The sequence below is a fragment of the Chrysemys picta genome, chromosome 13 (genome assembly GCF_011386835.1).
Source record: "Chrysemys picta bellii isolate R12L10 chromosome 13, ASM1138683v2, whole genome shotgun sequence".
Taxonomy (NCBI): Eukaryota; Metazoa; Chordata; order Testudines; family Emydidae; genus Chrysemys; species Chrysemys picta.
Window position 1 is genome coordinate 45195255 of NC_088803.1, and position 21787 is coordinate 45217041.

Sequence of the window (21787 nt, forward strand, 5' to 3'; positions counted from 1 at the left end):
TCGGCAGACAGCCTGTTTTCCTATTAAATTATGCGCTCCTGAGTTGGCAGGATGGAACCCACCTCTAGGGGTGAGAAAGGGTAGTTGGATTTTTGCTTTCCATGCACATTCAGGCTTTGATCTCTTTGCTGAAACTGTCATCGGCTTATTGTGGAGTGAGACACTAGGTGTCAGACTGACAACAACAACTAATTCCACCTACAGTAGGCCACTAAGACTAGGTTTACACGCGGGGGGGGCGAAATCGATTTAAGATACGCAAATTCAGCTACGTGAATAGCGTAGCTGAATTCGATGTATCTGAGCCAACTTACCCTGCTGTGAAGACGGCAGCAAATCGACCGCCGCGGCTCCCCCGTTGACGGCACTTACTCCTACCTGTGCTGGTGGAGTACGCACGTCGATTCGGGGATCGATTGTCGCGTCCTGACAAGATGCGATAATTCGATCCCCGAGAGATCGATTTCTACACGCCGATCCAGGCGGGTAGTGAAGACAAGCCCTAATACCCATCAGAGATTAATCACCTTCATTCACGAGTGACTTAGGTCAGCTTCAAAATGCCAATCTAGAAATTAAATGGGTCCATATTCTGTTATCATTCTATATTTATCCATCCTGTTCCCTGGAAATCAAAATTTTGCTCCACAAAAAGAGGAAAGGACCTCTTGGGATACTGGCGTGAAAGAGAAGACTCCTGTGCACTTTGTCTCAAACTGCTGCTGTAACAGGATGTCATACTGACTATCTAAATGATCATTTCCCACATACCATCCTCTTGTTATATTCCACCCCACTGGTTGCTGGAGGTTGTTGGTGGTTGAAACTAAACCCCATACATACTGTAGTCTGTAAACCTTATGGATACGGAGTTGTTATAAATGTAAACTGCTATTAGCATTACAGTGTTTAAAGAGAATTATTTTTATTATTAGTTAAGCACACCGAGACGTAGTCGGACACTTTAGAAAACACAAAATGCAGCTATGAAACCTCAGTTCAGGAAATCACTTATGCATGTTTAATTTTGAGCACAGGAGTAGTTCCAGTGAAGCCAAGTAAATTTAAATATACACTTAGATTCTTTGCTGAATGAGGATTGAAGTTACTAATCCAAAAACCTAACAATCTAAACACCAGTTTCAATCCTAGAGGGTATGACAGCAGAGTCATACATATGGTGTCTCTAGTCTTCGTTTGCCAGAGGCTGGGAATGAGCAACAGGGGATAGACCACTTGATGATTACCTGTTCTGTTCACTCCCTCTGGGGCACCTGACATTGGCCACTGTCAGAAGACAGGCTACTGGGCTAGACAGACCTTTGGTCTGACCCAATATGGCCATTCTTATGTTCTTACGTAGATCCACAGCCACAAAAAAATGTGCACCAGTTCTTTTGGATTGTACATACACACATTCATTGTTCAAATGACTATACAGGCAAGGGATGGCTGCATGCTGATCCTAGAGGGGTGTACCCATTATCTTCCCCAAGCCAGCTTCAGTTCATGCATTTGAATTATTTTCATTTGCTTACATATTTTAGAGCAGATTATAGTTATTTAACTTAATTTAAGCAGCTTTAAGCATTTTTCTGGGTTCCTTATTCTTTTTGTGGGATGACCACTTTAACAACAGCCCTGTGATGTACGTTATAAATGGTAGAATATCAAGTTAACATCAATTATGACAGCGCTAATGCTCCTGAGAGAGACAGACCTAACCATATCAGGTATTAAAGATGGACCTGAACTAAATCCCTGGTGTGCCCAACGCTTGAATTAGAAGTTTGGATACTGATTCAGAGTTACACTTTTAGTGCCATGGGCCTCTTTCAACATAATATTTATTTACTGACAAACATCTATTTTTTTTCTAACCGTGCTAGGTAATCTAATAGTATTACCATAGTTATCAGTGTCATATTACTGAAGTTCAGTATTCCACGGACAGGTACAATTTGCTTCCATATTCTCACGTGATCTGACAGTCCATTCAAATCAGTTTTTGTAGGATTCAACACCAGGCACCAGTGCTAAAACTCACAAGGGAATCAGCCTGTCTAAAATGGTAAAGTGATACAGAACCTCCCAGCATTCCCCATTCTCCCGTAAACAGTGGCAAAGCACAGTTCTGGATCCCATCACCCAACTTCGCAGCCCTTTTGTATGGAAGACTCTCATCCATTTAGTAGGAATGCTGCACGTGGAACAAGTGCAGAATCAGACCCACTTAATTTTGTCTTAAATTAGAGGGTCTGGACTTCACACAGCTGTTGAGAATTCATCCCATAGCTTCCAATCCAGTATATTTCCATATAACATTGTTCACACAGAGTATCCGAATGCTTTACAGTGAGCTGTCAGATGCTTTAGTTGGTGTCTGGTAATGTTTTCAAAAGTGACTTAAGAGTCTCATTTCCTCTGACTTTAAATAAGTCTTAGGCTCTTAACTGCCTACGTCGCTTTCGAAAAGAGACATAGGCTCCTAAATCACTTAGTCGCCTTTGAAAATTTTGCTGTCATCTTGCAGCATGAAATGGAACAAACTATTTTCAAACAGACAAAAGTATTTGTCTGTGGGAGAAGGGATACTTGGGAATTTTGGCTTGTCCTCCTCTGTGATTGGTGGAGTGTCCTTGTGTCATTTCCTGGGAGTGGGGGAAGTTTCAGCACTCCAATAGAAACAGATGAACAGAAAGGATAAATGTCATCACTGGCTTTAATAAAAAAAAAAAAAAGTTTACACAATACAGCACGGTGGGTGTATATGGCACTTTACAGATAGCTAAGGCCTGGTGTCCCTAACGTAGGAAATTAGTAAGTCTTAAATTTTTAAAAAGCTTTTGGAAACAAAATAATGGGTCTGATTCTCATGTCTATACAGCCCCTTTAAACTGCTAGAATGGTGTAAAGGTGCCTTGGAGTAAACATGAGTTTGGCCTTATTATTATTTATTCTTCTTCTTATGTCTCTCTTTACTTCTTACTGGGTTTTGTTTTGGTATAAAGATGGCTATTAGTGTATGGAAGATTTGTCACTACATTGCATTTACCTATAGCAGGTTTGGACAGACCCTATTCATATGCTCATTTGAGTCTATTAGAGAGACAAGGTGGGTGTAGTAGCTGAAGAAGAGCTCTGTGTAGCTCAAAAGCTAGGCTCTCTCACCAACAGAAGTTGGTCCATCAAAAGATACTACCCTACCCACTTTCTCTCTCTAATATCATGGGACTAACACAGCTACAACCACACTGCAAACAACATTTAAGTCTGTGGGAGTTTTGCCTGGGTATGCTCAGCAAGGATCATGTTACCCATCTGCATGTGTGTGTCCTAATGTAGACTGTATGACAGAAACAGAGAAAGATTAAAGGAGAATAAACCTCACAAGCTATTAAAAGTAAATAATGAAGAGATCATGGACTCTATGGTCATACCCACTGGTAAAACTACAAGCAAAACAGAAAGTAGATAAGCCTTTCTGGAATCCACTAGTTCCTTTTGACTGAACGGAGACAGGGCCAGTGCTACCATTAAGGCAAACTAGGCGGTTGCCTAGGACGCCAAGATCTCGGGGCGCCAAAAAGCGGTGCCCCCAATTTTTTTTTACAGCGTTCCTACGCCCCCTCCCTGAGCGCGTGGTCGCCGCTCCACTTTTCCCGCCTCCCAGGCTTGCAGCGCTGATCAGCTGTTTGGCAGCGCAAGCCTGGGAGGGGAGGAGAATTAGAGCGGGGGTGGTGTGCTCGGGGAGAATGCAAAGCAGAGGTGAGCTGGGGTGGGAAGCTGCCGCATGGCTCCCCCGGGGGGGGGGGGGAGGGGGGGGAAGCTGCTGTGTGGGGGCGCCTCAGGGCGGGGGGGGAGGTGCAAGGTGGAAGTTTCACCTAGGGCGCGAAACTTCCTTGCACCAGCCCTGAATGGAGACTGTCCTTTGTTTTTCTTTTTTTTGTTATCTTCAGTTAGAAATTGTTGAGAACAACAAGCTAAAATATAAGTTTAACAGTTCTTTCTGTAAATTCCTAACCACAAAAATTGCAAAATTTTGAATGCATGGATTCTGAACAAATGTTCCCATTCAAAACAGGCATGTTTCAAATTAAATCATTTTATAATTGAATTATATCACTGCTATCTTTTATGTTGCACACATTGGCTAGATTTTCAGGGCCCAGTTTTTACCAGGTCATGTGAGCAATTGTGCATGATCAAGGGGTACCTAATTTGCACATGCAATTATTGTAGTTGTATGCAAAATTGCACCTGATTTTACTGCAATAAACAGTGCTGTTAGTTGTGAGTTTTTTTCTCCTTTGAAGGAGAAGGAATTTCCATCCCCTGCATTATTTAAACCAAGTAGGGCTGTTTTTGTTTGTTGATTTAAAAAAAGATCTGTACTTGTTCAAAATTAGTATTTACTGTTACTCTTTTTTTTCTCCTTCCCATTGCTGGAAGCTGTTTGAGCTGCATCTGTTTGCAACTTTGCAATAACATGATTATGAGACCCTGCGAGACAGGAATTAATTTCTCATGCCTTGATTTTGACCTTTGTCGTTGTAGGGGGTGGGAGACATAAAAATTCGCTGATCCCTCTCATATCGGTGCATTGATGTTGTAATAGTTATAGGAAAACAAGTGGATCTAAGATATGTTTATATTTAGGACTTTGGAAATCTTAGTTTCTCGGGCAGGGATTACAAAAGTGGTTTTTGGTCTCTGCATTCAGGCTCAGCTTTATCCAGTTTACAGTTTTAGCATCTTCAGTCACGGCATGAGAGCCTCTTCTTTAGCAAACTCTGTTTAGAGTAAATAATCTCAGAGCGACACTTATTGCAAAACTTCTAAAGCTTTATGGGTCCCTCTGAATTATAGGCATCACGTTCAATGATTTTCCTTGTAAAGCTGGACAATGTAACTGAATGGTTAGGCTGCTAGTGTGCAGATACCACTGCCGATAATACTCACCAATATCGTCTCATTGTTTCCTTACACTCCCCCATTTGTCTATATCCATCTGTTGACTCTTGTCTTTTATTCAGACTGTAACCATAGTTGTTGGAACTAGGGGTGCTGGGGGTGCTGTCACACCCCCTGGCGTGAAGTGGTTTCCATTATATACAAGGTTTTCAGTTTGGTTCAATGGCTCTCAGCACCCCCACTATAAAAATTGTTCCAGCGCCGCTGGCTGTAACAGGGACCATCTTTTTGTTCAGTGTTTGTACAGTCCCTTGTCTCTTTCTCACAGTTTCTGCATATAATTTTTCCTATCTCCCCTTTAAGCTTGAAGCAGCAGCCTCCCACATCCTGTGTCGCTGAGCTTATCCCGTCTGCTCCTTAAAGCCCTCTTCTTGTCTGAAGCTTTCCTATACTGATCCTCAACAAGTGGGGACACAGGGCCTTATGCTTTCAGACTGTGTATCCTTCCACCCCTTTGATCTAGTTAGACCAGTTCCCAGCCAATGAGAGCTGCAGAGCCGGCCCTCGGGGCAGGGGCAGCGCGCAGAGCCTCCCTGGCCGCCCATGCGTCTAGCGGCTGCAGGGACCTGGCAACTGCTTCCGGGAGCCACACGGAGCTAGGGCAGCCAGGGATCCTGCCTTAGCCCCGGGCCCCTGTTGCGCCGTCAACCAGACTTTTAATGGCCCAGTCGGCAGTGCTGACCGGAGCCGCCAGGGTCCCTTTTCAACTGGGCGTTCCAATCAAAAACTGGATGACTGGCAACCCTAGCCGCATATGGCCTGTGGGCTGCGGGTTGAGAACCCCTGAGCTAGACTGTAATCTCAGGGTCTTTGTGTTTTGCTGTAAAGCACTGAATACCCTTCTAGTCCGCTCGACATTAATATCACAATCGATAACCACTCTGAAAGATCTGGGATTGACTTGGCCTGGGAGGCTAAACTCCCTTCCAGACTTAGGGCTGACCCTACAGGGGAAGGGGGACGGGGAGGGGACTGAGGCACTCTGATAGGGCAGTGTATGGAAGCTTCTGTAGCGCTGTACAGGCTGTTCTAATTCTGAGAATAAACAGAGGATTTCAGTCTCCAGGGCTGTCAAGCTAGCACCTTTCACAAGCATTAAATTAATGCCTCACACTTATTTCGCCCTCCTCCCCAGCTTTTTGCAAACAGTCAGTTTTGAATTACACATATGGTGGAGTGGAGTGGAGTGGAGTGAAGATCTGGCTGGGAGAACTTGTTTTAATTAATTTCACATACTTGCCACGTTGGTGTGTTCAACATTTGGTTGCAGAATGCTTTGATTCCTGTTTTGGGCCAGCTACTCTTTGGTTGCCTATTTCCACCCAATCCCCTTCATTCCCCTGTTGCTCCTTCCTTTCAGGAACTCATCCACTCCTCTTTACACTGGGCCCAGCCTACCTACTGCTTCTACTCCCCAGCAAGTTCTGCTCTCGTCAGTCATAGGGAAAGAGTAACAGTGGGAGCTGGAGCGACAATAGCTGAAAGGCACCCGCCACCCGCCCTTTGCTATGCTCGACAGCTCCACAGCTTGCTGTGCCATGAGGCTGAAGACAGGTTGGTTGGGAGCAGTGGGAGATCCTGAGGGATGAGGGAAATGCTGGTTTCAAAGAGGCAGGTTTCTCCACTTGTGAAGCTGTGGGAATGTTATTTCATTAGATAATGGCCTGTGTGTATGCGCGCGCGAGAGAGAAAGAGTTTGGGATGTATTTTTGAAACAGAAGGTTGCAGCCTTTAGGAAAAAAATACACCTGTATTCTGCAGGAATAAATCATCCTAAACACTGCCATAGTGCAATTACTGTGCAATCCCATAGCAGGTTTTTGTTAGGAGGATTCCATTCCCTATGACACACATGTTAGTTGATATCTGTGACATATTGGCCTTGGATAGTTCTACCCCCAGTCACAGAGAACACACACACCCCTGAAGTCAGTCACCTGGCCCATCGCCAGATTCCCAGAGATTGAAAAATGAGGAGGGTGGGGATGGAAGGAAGTATTTATTTTCCCCTTGAGTGTTTGCCCTTTTGAATGCTAATTCTGATACTTATGTTCCCATCCTCCTGTTATACTTGTATGTTGCATTCCTATTTCGCAATCTTGCTCTGTCTTGTCTGTTTGGATTTTACACTCTTCAAGGCAGGGACTGTCTTACTAAGTGTTTATACTGAGTTTAGTGCAATGCGTGACTCCTACTCTTGATTACCATTAGGTGCTATTATACACTATTAGCATACCCATGAGATCTCAGTGGAGTCAATTAGGCTTCATGGGTGCAAACAAAAGCCCAGAGTGGGTAAATATTTTCTTGATGCAGAGGTAAATTAATTAGTGTGGTTTGGGATGCCTAGCTACTCGGATTTCTTGTTGCCTTCTAAGGGTATAACATATAATTCCTGAGTCTGCTATGTTTTTAGATGCTAGCCTAAGTGAAATGTACTTTAGCATTCCTTTGGGAAGCCCCAGTGAGATCTGATTTAGGAAACACTGAATGCATTTTTGCAGCAATGGTTTTTTTTAAAACACCTTGATAGAATAGTCCACCCCTGTAGGGGGTTGGGTGTGGAAGGGGGTAAGGGGTCAGGCTCTGGGAGGGAGTTTGGGTGTGGGAGGGGGTGCAGGCTCTAGACTGGCACAGGGGATTGGGTTGCAGGAGAAGGTTAGGGGGTTGGCGCTTACTTCAGGCAGCTCCCGAAAGCGACTGACATCCCTCTGGCAGCGGCTCTTAGGTGGGGGGGCAGGGGGTCTCTGTGCGCCAATGGGAGCTGCGGAGTTGGCGCTCAGGGTGGGGGCAGTGCATGGAGACCCCTCCCCCCGCAGGGATAGTGCTAGCTGTTTCTGGGAGCAGCGTGGAGCCAAGGTAGGTAACGGAGCCTGCCTTAGCTCCGCTGCCACGCCGGACTGTTAGTGCCCAAAGTCTCCCGGTTTGGCTGAACTAGCCTCTGGAAGATCGAGCCGGATTCCAGGACTCCTGGCGAAAGCGGGAGGGTTGGCAACCCTATGTATTTCTGGGGGGCAGTGGTGAAAGCTCTGTGTTTGAGAACATTCTTGGAATGCTAGTGGGAGAGGGTTGCTGATGGAAAAATTACTACATTTGTGTACTGAGTAACTTCCTTTTATTAAAAAAAGCAAATAATTTGACTTTGCCACTCATTTATGGGCTAGCTGAGACAGAGGTTTATTTTAAGGCTGGTCTACACTACAAAGTTAAGTTGATATAAGGCAGCTTACGTCGACCGAACTCTGGAGGTGTACATGCTGCAGTGCTCCTCCCACTACTTTAACTCTCCCGCTATGCCGACCTAATAAAACCACCTTGATGAGAGCCATAGTGCTTAGGGCGATGTATTTAGAGCAATGCAGTGTCAGTGTAGACACTACGGTGCTTATGTCGTCCTAAAGGGCCTCCAAGCGGTGTTCCACAATGCCTGCCATGACCACTCTTGTCACTTTTTTGAACTCTGCTGCCCTGCAGCCAGATACACAGGTATATGCCTCTCCTCTTTTAAAGCCCCAGGAAGTTTTGAAATTGCTCTTCTTGTTTGCTCTGCATGGAGAGCTCACATAGTTACTGCCCAGCTGAGCAGGCCAGCTCCACACAGCAAATGCGTTCCTGCCCTAGAGTACAGAGAAGGTGCTGGATCTCTTGGGTACAGCATAGCTCCGTTCCAGCCACAGGGACTTATTTGGGGCATGGAGGAGAAGGGCTAGCAGAAGGCAAGGGAAGTAAATAGTCGCTCTGGTAGGAAGCTGCAGACATGCTGTTTCTACAAGGAGGGGCCCGGGTTAGGGTGGTGGTATATGGGTGTGGGGCTGGTCGGGAGAGCAGTCAGGGTAAGGGCTGTGGGAGTATGTGGGGGCTGGGTCAGGGTGCTTGTATATAGGTGGGGGACAGGTCAGGGTGCTTACCCTTAGGCTGTGGGAAAAGAGGGCATGATTTTAAGGAAGAATGAAAAGAGAAAGAATCAAAACTTTCCCCGGACAAGTAAAAACAGATACCACTGGCATTCACTTTTTCATGTAGATGTAAACTGCAGGAGGTTAAATTACTGATGGAGGATGGGAAATTGGTACAATTTTTGTACACCTACTGTAGATTACTCATTAAAGGAAAGAGGTTTGAGTCTCTTGAGCCAGGTTTTTGTGTTAAAACAAAACCCAGTTTTCAAGATATCTTTACCAGTGGCGTAGCCAGGTGGAGTGAACGGGGGGCGGGGGGGGGGGGGGGGTGGACATAAAAAAAAAGACGCCACCCGCTGCGGCGCTTGTACTCACCGGGCAGCGCTCCGGGTCTTGGGCGGCGAGTCCTTCGCTCGCTCTGGGTCTTTGGCGGCACTGAAGGACCTGCCGCCGAAATGCCAAAGACGACCCGGAGCGAGTGAAGGACCCGCCGGCGAAGTGATGCCGAAGACCCGGAGTGCCGCCCGGTGAATACAAGCACCGCAGCGGGTGGCGCCTTTTTTTATGTCCGCCCCCCCATTCAGAGTAAAAATTAAAAAGGCGCCAAAAAATTAAAAAGGCGTCACTTGTGCTCAGTGGGGGAGTGGCCATTCCTTGTGCCCCCCCCCCCCCGCTATGCTACTGATATTTACTTTAGTAAACATGGACAGAAACAGTATTTGCATTACATTGCACATGCTCAGAATTGGAATGAACTTTTGTTATCTGGACAATACGACTTGGGTGATCACAGATGTACTCTCACCTCTGTCAAAGGAAGGAGGGAGGTGTCTCAAAATCAGTTTCAGAAAAAAACTGGGCCAGTGCCTCCAATTTCAAGAATCTGTCTTTCCATTGTACCTGTAGTTATTTTTGCTCTGATAGGCTCAATTCTGTATTGGAGTGGTAGTACTGAAATGTATTTACAACAGAATTCATAAGAGCTAGTAACTGCAAAAAACCACAAACAAAGGAGATCAAATCCTTTCCTCTTTGCATAGGTGCACAAGTCCTGATATAAAGAGAAATCACCGTAGGGAGACACAGGGAGAGAATCTCAAGGGAGTTCTCTTTACACTTCCTTCTGCAGTGTGCTGCATGTGAGTTACAACACTCTACAACGAATCATTAGATAATAATCTCTATCTGAAACAAATTCAGATGTTTGAGATTTGTTTTAACTCTGGGTGAAATCTCCAGTCATATAAAGCGTAGTGAGAAAAGAAACAACTTTCCAGGACCTCCCTACACTCCCCCACCCCCATTCCAACTCAAAATATTAAACAGAGCCAAGAACACAATCCCTGCCGGACTCCACTAGAAACACTACCTTGCAGAACGCTATGTATATTACATCAAAACTATTATTACCTTTATGAACCAATCTCATCAAAAATATCAAATTAATTTGACAAAAACCTATTTTCTGTAACCCTATCTTGGTCGGCATTAATTTTATTTTCCTCCTTTAAATTTTTTTTAATTAAATTAAAGGAGTCCTGTATCAACTAGTTTATGATGTTGCCTGGAATTGATGTCAGGCTTACAGGTACCCAGGTCATCCCATTTATCCTTTTTACATTTTGGTAAAACATTAGCTTACTCTCAGTCCTCTGAAACTTCCCTAGTGTTCCAGGACTTACTGAACCATTAATGTTGATTTTCAGAGAACTCCTCAGCTCTTTTAAAACTCTTGGATGCAGGTTATACAGACCTGCTGATTTAAAATATGTTTAACTTTAGTAGCTGCTATTTAACATCATCCCTAGTTACTGTTCAGTATCAGAGGGGTAGCCGTGTTAGTCTGAATCTGTAAAAAGCAACAGAGGGTCCTGTGGCACCTTTGAGACTAACAGAAGTATTGGGAGCATAAGCTTTCGTGGGTAAGAACCTCACTTCTTCAGATGCAAGTAATGGAAATCTCCAGAGGCAGGTATAAATCAGTGTGGAGATAACAAGGTTAGTTCAATCTGATTTATACCTGCCTCTGGAGATTTCCATTACTTGCATCTGAAGAAGTGAGGTTCTTACTCACGAAAGCTTATGCTCCCAATACTTCTGTTAGTCTCAAAGGTGCCACAGGACCCTCTGTTCCTAGTTACTGTTGGAATTCCAAATACAAAATAGAAATATTTATTGATCGCTTCTCCCTTTTCTGCATTATTATTGACAGTTCTACCACGTCCATCTAGTAATGGACCAATACCATTGTTAGGATTCCTTTTGTTCTCAATATACTTAAATTCCTTTTTACTGTCTTTAAAGAGGTCTCATTGTGTCCTTTTGCTTCCCTTATCAATTTTCTATACTTCCTAGCTTCTAATTTATATTCATTGATATCAGTTTCTCCTTCTCTCCCTTTCTATTTATTTATATTTATTTTGTATAGCTGCTTTCACTTACCTTCTAAGCCAGGGCGGTGGCCATTGTACTTATATAGTCCGCTCCCAGCACATTGTCTAACCAGGGTAACTGTGAACTCTTATCAATTAAAAATGAATGGAACATTTCTGTCAGGTTGCAAAACATGTCACTGGTAGTTAGGAATCTGCTTTCTAGCTGGGAAGGGAAAGATTCCCCCACGCTCTCCTGAAAACAATGTTTACAACATTTCAACCAAAAGGCTTTCATTATGCTAAAGGAATTGAAGTTCATGCTGTACAGAACAATAACTGGTTGTCACCTCTGACTTCATCACCCAGCAATACAATGTTCCATTTTGGTCTCAAAATTAAATGATGATAAGTGTAAACATCCCCCAAACAAAAACCAGCACTAAGGTTCCCCCCAGCCTTTCCCTCTTGCCTGGATTTTGGTATAAAACAACCTTTCAGATAGTTTACTCAGCACTTTTTTGTCCCCCCCCCCCCCCCCCCCCAAGCCAATTAGTTGAAATGAAAACTGTTCAAAACAGGGTTGGGTTTGATGAATTTGCCAACTTTTCAAAAAATTTTCCTTGAGGTTTTTTTTTTTTTTTTTTTTTTAAATTAACAAACAAAATGGACACTTTAAAACAAAATACCCCCAAGTTTTTGGTTCAAAATAACTTTTCATTTAAAAAAAAAGTTTTCAAGGGTCAAATTGAAACTAAATATTTAGAAATTATTGAAACATTCTGATTAACCCATAAGCAAAAATTTTCAGTTTTTTGGTTTGCAAATATTTCTGAGATTTCAACTTTTTGTTCTAATACAAGACTGGAAAACATTTCAAACTTTCAAATATTCACGGGACCTTTTCCTACCCAGTGCTAGTATGAAGTTGAGCTCTCAAAAACAGAGGGAACCAAAAATTATTTGTCATTTTTAGAAAGCTTGGCCTAACATATTAGCCGATATATCCTTTGCCAGGGGAACGATGTTCTCATAGCACAGGGAATAACTTGGATGCGTCTTTCCCATTTTCCAAAGACTATATGGAGCATTTATACATAATCCTGTCAAATGTGGTGCAAATCCTGGCACTTCTTCCCCATTTCTCAGCAAAACATAATAACAGACACAGCATATGAGGAGGCTATGTTATCTCAGGAATGAGAGAAGGCAAAAACAACACAGAAATTAAAATAGTTCCTACCTAGAATAGAGGAAGGATCAGCCGTTAGTTATTTGAAGTGGCCATTTTAGGGCTGCCCAGATATAAAGGGCTAGAGAAGAGCATGCTGGGAAAGGCCATTTTAAAAGGGTGAATCCAAACAGGAAACTCCAGTGATAAGTAGGCTGTTTAAGGGGTAGCAGCTCCAGCTAATGGGCCTGGAAGGAGTTAAATTCCCAGATCTCAAGACCCAGGAGATGGATGTGAGACACCCTGAAACTGTGTTAAACAAAGCCATCTGTCTCAGGTTTCTGGGGTATCTGTACTGACTTTTTATTTTTGTTGTCTTGTCTCTGCCAAAAAAAAAAAAAAAAAAAAAAAAAATCCTGCTTCCTTTTTATCATCCTATGACTGAAATGTCCTGCCCTATCCTCATACAGTGTAATAGAAGGATCTCTGACTATTAGGACTTTGTTGCTTTTACATAGACTGTATTGCATTTGTTAGCTACTCAAAAATTGCCCATCACTAAAGGTAAGCTACTCTTGTCAGAGTAAGTGACCATAGCACATTTTGTAGTGCAGTAGCCTCAATATTTACATTTTATTTTACTGTGCTAATGCAATTATCAAAAATGGGATTCCCATTGCATCCTCTGAATGAGCAAGATTCCAGCCATGGGAACTTTTCCTCTGAGCTGTTTATAGAGGCCCAAGGTTTAATTATTTCCATCAAAGGATCAGCAAAGAAATGGGCTGCCCATTGTGATGGATGTGATCATTCAGTTTGCCTGAGGCATAAATTGCACCAAAAGTGTTTCGCTTGCACCAAGGAACAAGTAAAACAGGGAAAAAAAGGTTAGAGTGCTTATGTTTCTAGGAAAAAATGCACCTCTCCCACTCTAGGGCATTCTCAGATACAGGGCAATTCTACCTAATACACTTAGTAACCTGAGCTCTATGTCAAACTTCTCATTCTCTGGACAGCATCAATATGCCAGTTATGCTGAATTCGGATCTAGGCTACCTAGAGGTCACTGTAATTACTCTGGATTTACCTAGGTGTAACTGGAATTTGGCTTATTCATTGTGGTTTGGACTCACTGGGATCCAGAAACAAAGGTGTATAAACTTTTTTGCTTCCAAGGGAAGAAAACATTTATTTTGTGACACTCCAGAGTGCTGGGGTGTGTGTGTGAGTTGTGAACAATATAGGCCAAATCCTAGTCATTGTGCCCAGCCCAAATAAATGGGCCTGGACTGGGAAACTGTAGGCTGGGCAGGTAGGCTGCAAATTGGGTAGTGGGGCGGCTCTGAATCCTCTGTGGTTGCTGTGCTGTGTCTCTTTGGGAGTCAGGTGGGAGGATCATGGTAAGATTGTACACCTGTCCTGTCGCAGATCCACTAGTCCCTAGTACCTCCCTCTGCCCCGGGCATGTGGAGCTCCACAAGAATACAGCTCCAAGACACAGGCTTCATTCAAGGCCTTCCATGCTTATGGGCGTTGAAGCGTGATTTGCCCGGCTGTGAACTGCTTGTCTCTTTCACCGTTTACCTTGTTGCTGACAATGCTTTGCCAAACATCCAGAGCATCTTTGGCCAAACTCTGCTTTGTTAGCGCCATGCTGACGTGAATGGGGTTAGATGGTCAATGGGTGTCACTGCAATGCTTGGCCTGTTACCTAACTTAGTGTTTGGATCAGTTTGAATATAAGAGCAAATTGGGTTCTGGAGTTTTTATAGGAATCAAAAAAATCCACCAGGATCTATTTGCTAGTTTCTGCCCCATCATCCTACACCTATAAGGCCCTTTGTTTCATTGAAAGGTGTTTGAGAATTATTCTTGCTTCCTTCCCATTCTTCATTCTCCTTGACACTGCAGGGATCTGATAGGTTTCAAGATTACTGTCACATAGTGTGGGGGAGTCAGGACCCTGCACCCCCCACTTCCTGCAATTCACCGTGACTCTCAGCCAGCCAGTAAAACAGAAGGTTTATTAGATGACAGGAACACAGTCAAAACAGGGCTTGTAGGTACAGAAAACAGGGCCCCTCAGTCAGGTCCATCTTGGGGGGTAGGGAGCCCATACCCCAGTGCTGAGCCTCCCTCCATTTTCCCAGCCAGCTCCAAACTGAAACCCCCCACTCCAGCAGTCTTCCCCCAGCCCCACCCCCGGCTCCTCCTCTAGCCTTTGTCCAGTTTCCTGGGCAGAAGGTGTCATCTGGCCCCCACCCCCTCCTGGGCTCAGGTTACGTGCTCAAGTATCATCCCTCAAGTGAAGTCACACCCTGATATCCCAACACCAGCTAGTATTAATGCAGACAATAAAGTAGTAAAACTCCCATGCAACATTACCAGGTTAATACTCCCTACTCCATCACAATTATACTCAAAGTTTTGAAGACCCCCCTTTTGAAGTTTGTCTGGCCTGGACTTTTGCCAGAAAATATTGCCAGAAAACTTGCCAGAAAATATTGAAGGGTTCCTCCCTTCCCTTCTCTCCTCCCCCCCCCCACCCCCTTATTTATTTTTGGCTGAAACTCAGAACTGCTCTCAGGCATCTGTTGTATTTAAGTGGCTGGGAAAGTGGAAAGTGGTAGCTGCTTCTGAATTAATGATAGCATGACAGGCATAGTCATGTTATAAAAAGGAAAAGTAAACTTGTTGGATTCTGGCTGTCTGGATACAGAACATTCACTATAATATAACTGGCCAGGAGCTTTGAAAGTAGCCAGATCATTCATTCACTAACTAGTCCTGCAAATGCTGTATGCCATGTTCTGTTAATGAGCATCATCCTGCAGTCTTTGCAAAATTATCATTTTGCAGTCTGCAAAATTATCATTGTCATCAGTTCAAAATTGTTGTTTCATTGTTCCTAAGCATACATGACGTTCTTCAAACATGCACCATTGTGGCATGTGTTATTATTAATTTCAGGAGGGGAGGGGAAAGTGTTTTTAGAGCCTGACTTTTACGTGATGACCTCCTCTTGTTATGCCTGTGATTTGTGGACACACAAGTACAGAAACCACGTAGGCATCTAAGGACCTGAATTGCAGGTGCAGTTTTTGACTGGCAGAATCCCAGGGCTGCCAGCATAGGACAATCCATCGAAACATTTCCGATCCACTCCACTTAGCACATCAGCTTGCTTGTTCCCGCCTGGAAGAGATGTAAAAGATTTACATTAAAAGTGGTACTTACAGCCCCTGATCCAGCAATGTACTTAAGCACATGAGTAGTCCCACTGCAGTCTGTGCACATGCTTAAAGTTATGGATATGCTTAAGTGCTTTGCTGGATTGGGGCCATAATGTGGAAAATTCTGTCTTTCCATTCTAAGGCATTGAATGCAATGAAACTTATGCAAAGAGGCTTACAATGCCAGAAACCTCAGCATCCCTCGTGAACTGCTAGGGCTGCTTTTGTGCTGCCTTGGACAGATCTTCAGCATGGCGTAGTGAGTGGTGACTACACAGATCCACCTGCCATTCCCTTCCTTAGAGGTGGCGAATGTAGTGATTATACAGGTTACGGTAGCTGCCACAGAATGGCTCTGTTACCACTCCACAACCTGGTAGGAGGATTCCAGCTCTCACACACCAGTCCAGTTACTCAGACTCTGTGCTTAGAAGAGAAATCATCCCTAAATATGTAAGCAGTATTTATTAGCCCAGGTTTGAAAATCCGAGCATCAATGCCTTTGAAACTACAACCTTTTCCCACTTTGTCAATTATAGATAGGAGAAACCTAGCTTGTGCAGTAGGTCTCCATTTGCAGAATACACTGCAGTTACTAGAAGACTGATTCTCTCTCAGCGAAGCACTGTATCTATCACCAGTGTCCCAGTGCTGTATAATGTTCTCTCCTTGATAAAATTCAATACAGCCCTAGCTTGTGTTTGACACTGGGCATAACTTGTACCAGTTCAGTTTCCCTCATCTTCATTTCTAAGAAACAAGCTGCCCTGCCTGTGCTAACGGTCAGATGTTTTGACTGAAAGAATACAATGAACTATGAACAGAGACATACTGTCATTAACTATATATCTATGCAGTATCTAACACAATGAGCCAGGTTGGCCGCTAGGCACAGCTGCAATATAAATATTAAAGTGTTGACAGACTTAATTACCACACTGTGTCTTAAGTGTATTTCCACTTCCCTTCTTTTGAACCAAAGGATTACATCTCTACAAAAGCCTGCTGCGCAGACACCTGCAATTGATTACTGTATTGTAACAATCTAAGATTAAGCATGCCGCTAGGCAAATACTTCTGTTATCAGCTGGATCTCTCATGGCTTTTCTGCACAGGGTAATAGCCCACAGTAGCTATTCCACAACAGCTCCCCTTGTGGACACTCTTATACTGCACTAAGAGTCCTTTTGCGCACTTTAGTTTAATCTACTTTGGAAGAGGAGCGCACTTAAAATTCACACTCTGGCTTATTTTGAAGAGCTTCCTCATGTAGACAAGCCCTCAACCATGTCATTCTTCTCACTTCTGAAGGAGGGAGACAGAGGTATGTGCTAACTTGAAACACTAACACTGTCACTTATTGGAATTATACATATGCACAGGCTAACATTTTCTTCAAGTACTTGCAGCCAAATTGTGCTCTCGGTTACGTGAGTGAATATGACTGCAGTGGGGTTATGCCAGATTTATAGTGATGTACCAGAAGGACAGAATTTGGCCCTGAGTTTGTAGTGCTTTCTTTTTTTCTTGGCCAACTTATCTTTCTTAAATTGTCTTATTTCCTCTCCTTTGTAATAAACTCAAATTATCTGGAAATCCTTGGCTGTTTATGGCTGCAAAGGTGATTAAGCTGCAGGCTTTGTTATACTCAGTAGATCTAATCCATCTAAGTAGATGCAACTAAAAGTTTTGGCCCGGATACCAAATGAGTGCACAGCTCCCACTGACTTTATCCCTGCTGCCTGTGGAACGTGATCCCTTTGAAGCTTATGAACTAAACTCATCATACAATAGCTATCGTCAGACAATACACACAAATCAATGGGGTTTGGGCCTGTCTATGGAGCACAGGATCGTGCCCAAACAAATTGCTGAGCTGGGTAGAAATCAAGGCCTGAACTCTGAGGCGTCTTGCAAAATGCTCTGCACCAGGCTGATGCAGCACCCCTCAGTAACATCAGATGTGATACAGACCACAGTTTTAGATTACAGAATGGGTGCATGAACCCAGAATAAAAAGAAAATGGCGGGAGAAGAATAGAGGTAGTGAGGAGGAGACGATTTGGTTAACAGAGAGGCACTGAATACAGCACACGAGCCTGACTTTTTCCAAAATGTCAATAGCCTGAGGTAACAGCGCATGGGAGAACATGCACAAGTCCCAGGCTATGGGGTCCTTTGAAACTTGGAGTTGTAGATACAAGCACATGATTAGGTACAAGCATGTGACCTACAGGAAGCCAAAAATAAAGTGTCTTGCCTCTTAACCAAGGGCAGCAGATAGGAACCCCAGAGGAAAACCCTAATGTGGGGTCTCAGTGTAGTATTCACAAAGGGATATATTTTCCCTTCCCAGCTGGTTGAAGTGGGAAAGCCCTTGGGTTGGTATTACCCAATACTCTGAGTACCTCTGTTCTGCTTTTGGGTTTGTGTTTTAGAAATAAAGGAAGATCTGAAGCCAGGGATGTGAAGAGACCTTTAGTTGGGATGTAATTTTTCTGTCCTCAGCTGGCCAGTCTGCACATTGGTTTACATAAAAACTTTCATTTATGTGCGTTTTAGCATTTATAGCAATTACACTTTCTCAAACTATGACGGACTTTGGCCCTGGTATGGTCCTTACGGATGAAGTGCTCTTGAATACATTCTCAAAGCTGTGAATACTTTTTCCAAGACATGAAGCATAAGACACCAGTTTCCCTTTTACAGAGGGTAGGAAATAACTGCTAACTTTTGGAAAATGTTGACTTTTTCATGGCAACCAGGTTGGCCAGTGTGAGGAAAACTTTACTGTACATTTCTATTGGAATTTTTCTGTATCTATTCAGCATGTGATGGAATGCTATCTGCAAGAACACTTTTAAAAAACATTCCCCTCTAACACCTGTATGCCATAAAATAAAGTTTTCAGTTTCAAATCACAGCAAAATCCATTCCATGCTTTCTGCATTATCATCTAGCACTATAAATGTACAATGCCCTCTGTACAAATGGTCTTATCCCTTACCTCCAAGATCTTACAGTTTTTAGAGTAGGCGCTAATCAGCATGAGTAGAGTTCCACAGTCTAGCCCTAAATAAGATGAAACGTTAAGACTAACTTTCACATGCCAGGACATCCTCAGTTTTAAGGCCTGGGCAGGATGCAAGTAGTGTACATCTGCAACAGAACTAACCGGTCCATGTGGAAGGGGCAGAGTAGAGTCCAAGGGCTCTAATACTGTCCCTTCCCCAAGAACAGGTGAATGTCCCACTGCAATGTTTATGCCCGATGGGTTTCCAAGACAATAGGTCACTGGGGTGGGAGTGGAGCTAGGTACAGCTGCTCTGTTGAGCACTGTCCCTTGGGAAACCTGATTGCCTGAGGAGATTCCCACAGGAACTTAATGCTATTAGTTTAAGCATCAACTTCTGCTCTGCTGTTCCTAAGGCCCTTTAGAGGAGGTAGGAAAGGAGCCAATCACAGCACAGCTCCTATGAACTCCTACCGGAAAGAGAGGGGATGTCTCTTTCCTTCCAAGCCATTTCCCTCCTCGGATGCGATTTCATGTGGGCTGGGGAAGTTTTTACTCATTGCCTGGTAAGTGCACTGAAGCTCCAGCAGACAAAGCTGTGAAGACAGCACACAAACAGATGATGTGTTAAAAGTGGGTAACTCTGAATAAATAAATTGCATTACTTCAGTGGATAGCAATCAAAATCTTCAGAGCTTTGTGTTCTTGTGGACAGCAGGAAGATATTGTCCTGCACTCTCCAGCCCTCTGCCCCTCCAAGTGTGTACTGATGGAAAACTTGTGCAGATCTCTTATTGCTAGCCTAATGGTATTTAAGGAGGACAAATTAAACGGAGCAGTCCAACCACGCAATATTTGTCTGTCTTACATAGTTAATTACTCGCAGGCAGCCAGGCTTTGTTCTGCATCCCTCTGTCAAAATTATTTTGTTCTTCTCTCATCCTGTTTCCTTTAGAAATAAGGACAGTTTTTTCCCCCCTAATTTCAAGTTTGTGGGTTGACTGGACTGGCCTGACCCTTGCATAAATTAGAGCTGCCTCATGGGCTTTTAGAAGTCCCATGTTTGGTAGCCACATGGTGGTAATACAGTCCCGCTGGTAATTCTCACGATAATTTGATTTATCACACCAGCTGCCAGTAGGCACGTGCATTTGGATATTAGCAGAATGGGCACCCACTCAGAAAAACAATGCAAAAAGCAATCGGCAATGCTAGTGCACATCCCTCATTAATAATGAAGTAGACAGACTGCTGGGGATTAAGGAGGACTTCTTCCTGATGTGATGCAGTGAATATAGTGTCTAGTAGATGAGCAGTAGTGGAGCCATTTCACAGTCACTATGCTACAGCATCTGGGCCATGGTCGCCTCCACAATTGTTGACCTCCACACCAGGGGGATTGTCCCCTTGATTCCCATATTTAGGGGTTCCGGGCTATGTCCTGAAGCCCGACACAGTGAACTGAACATACAGGTAACACTCCATGAAAATCATGTAGTAAGTGGCAGTTGTGTCTGGGGGCCAGCTCCTCAGATGGTGCAAATCATCAAGAGTTGGCCCTGAATGTGTAATTTCACTAGGAACGTTCTACATAGTGGATTGAGACTGGCCCATACATAAGAATAAAACTAGTGAGAATTAAAATGAGCAACAACCTGGGATTGTATTTCTATTCAGATTTCAGGTACTTGGTATATTGTGATTAACAAATAGGGTTGCAGAAAGCAGATTTGTTGTTTTCCATGCTGATATTTGCTGCTGTCTATTAGGAGTGCATTTTCACATACGACATTTTATCTGCCTTATTCTGAATGTGCAGTTTCAACTCGGAGGAGTTGCAATCTGGTTAGGGAAGGACTTTCTGTGTGAATGTTGTGGCATGAATGAATTGTTCAGGAGCCCAGAGCAATAGACCATTTTATTACATGGAAACAAATAAATGAACGGAAACATATACTGAACTGTATCCAAAGTAGCTCCTAAAATTGTATAGTGTCTCTGTGTTTCTCATTACAGGAGGACTGTACCATATGGGCTGTCTAACTACCGAGGCAGTTTCAGAGGCAAAAGGTCTACTGGAGAGCTTTGCAAGAGCACCGAGTCTTTAGATTGGTCTTTATCACGGTGCTCTTGTTTGGACATACATGACAAACAGTGCATGTTGTTTTGCACAAGAACACAGGACAGCAGATGGTGAGGGTCTTTGATTTCCTGTTTTAAAAATAGTAAGGTAAATTTTGAACATCTCTGAACATATATACAATTAGCTACTTCAGTCAAATGAATTAATCAAGCTGCACACAACAAATGAAATTGATCAACAAATTTGTTGATTCTAAATGAAATTCTCACAGATAGTAGTTTAATACTGCTTTCTGGAGTTTTGTTTTAAACGACATGGCACCCATGAAGTAGCAGAGCTCCTGTTCAGTTGGGAGAATACATAGGATAATTCAGAGCATATTTAATCCTACATTCTTTTCAGACAAAAGGAAAAAAATCCAGCGCGTATGCCTGTTTTCTTCTTTCCCAAGAAAAGTACATCATTTGAAATCTTAAAAAATAGCTCTCTGTTGGTGACTGACAAAATGGAAGTGGTGACACTAAAATAATCCTAAACTCATTATCTTTTCCACAGTAATCAGGGGTCACTGAAAAAGACAGCAGAGAAAGAGCAACGTAGAGAAAATGAACGTGCCCTCATTCATTAGCACAGAGGGTCCAGGCAGTTTCTGAACCGAGAGGTACAGTATATACGTGCATGTTCTACTTTATGTGGATAGAAACATTAATTTGGGTTCCTGTGCATACAAAGATCTAAATCTTGCTCTTAGTTCAAATCAGTGAAGTATCATGAGCCTAAATGAGAGCAGAATTTGGCCAAGAGGTTTGTTTTGTAACTTTATTACACTGCGGAAATATTTAAGGCACTCTCACAGGAATGGCCTCAGTTAATGCTGATGAATCAGCCAGAACTTCTAAGGATTTAATCTTTCAGGCTTTAAGACAGATTTATTGGCACTGGTCATGTTTGGTGTTTTTAGTGGTTGTTTACTTATGTTTGATTTTGTTCAATTTGCCTTGGAGCAACTTTGGACACATCTGTTCATGTATTGTTTCAGTAA

The 21787-nt window shown here is 43.3% G+C and overlaps 1 protein-coding gene across 2 annotated transcripts in view; it reads left to right on the forward strand.

The window, feature by feature from the left end:
• Positions 1-21787, forward strand: part of EDN3 (endothelin 3) — a 119725-nt gene that overhangs the window by 13451 nt on the left and 84487 nt on the right. For both annotated transcript variants that reach the window (XM_024114902.3, XM_024114900.3), the window contains exons 3-4: positions 20679-20855; positions 21301-21406. In XM_024114902.3, the coding sequence (XP_023970670.2) occupies positions 20679-20855; positions 21301-21373 (250 nt within the window). In that variant the 3' untranslated portion in view covers positions 21374-21406. The remainder of the gene's footprint in view (positions 1-20678; positions 20856-21300; positions 21407-21787) is intronic.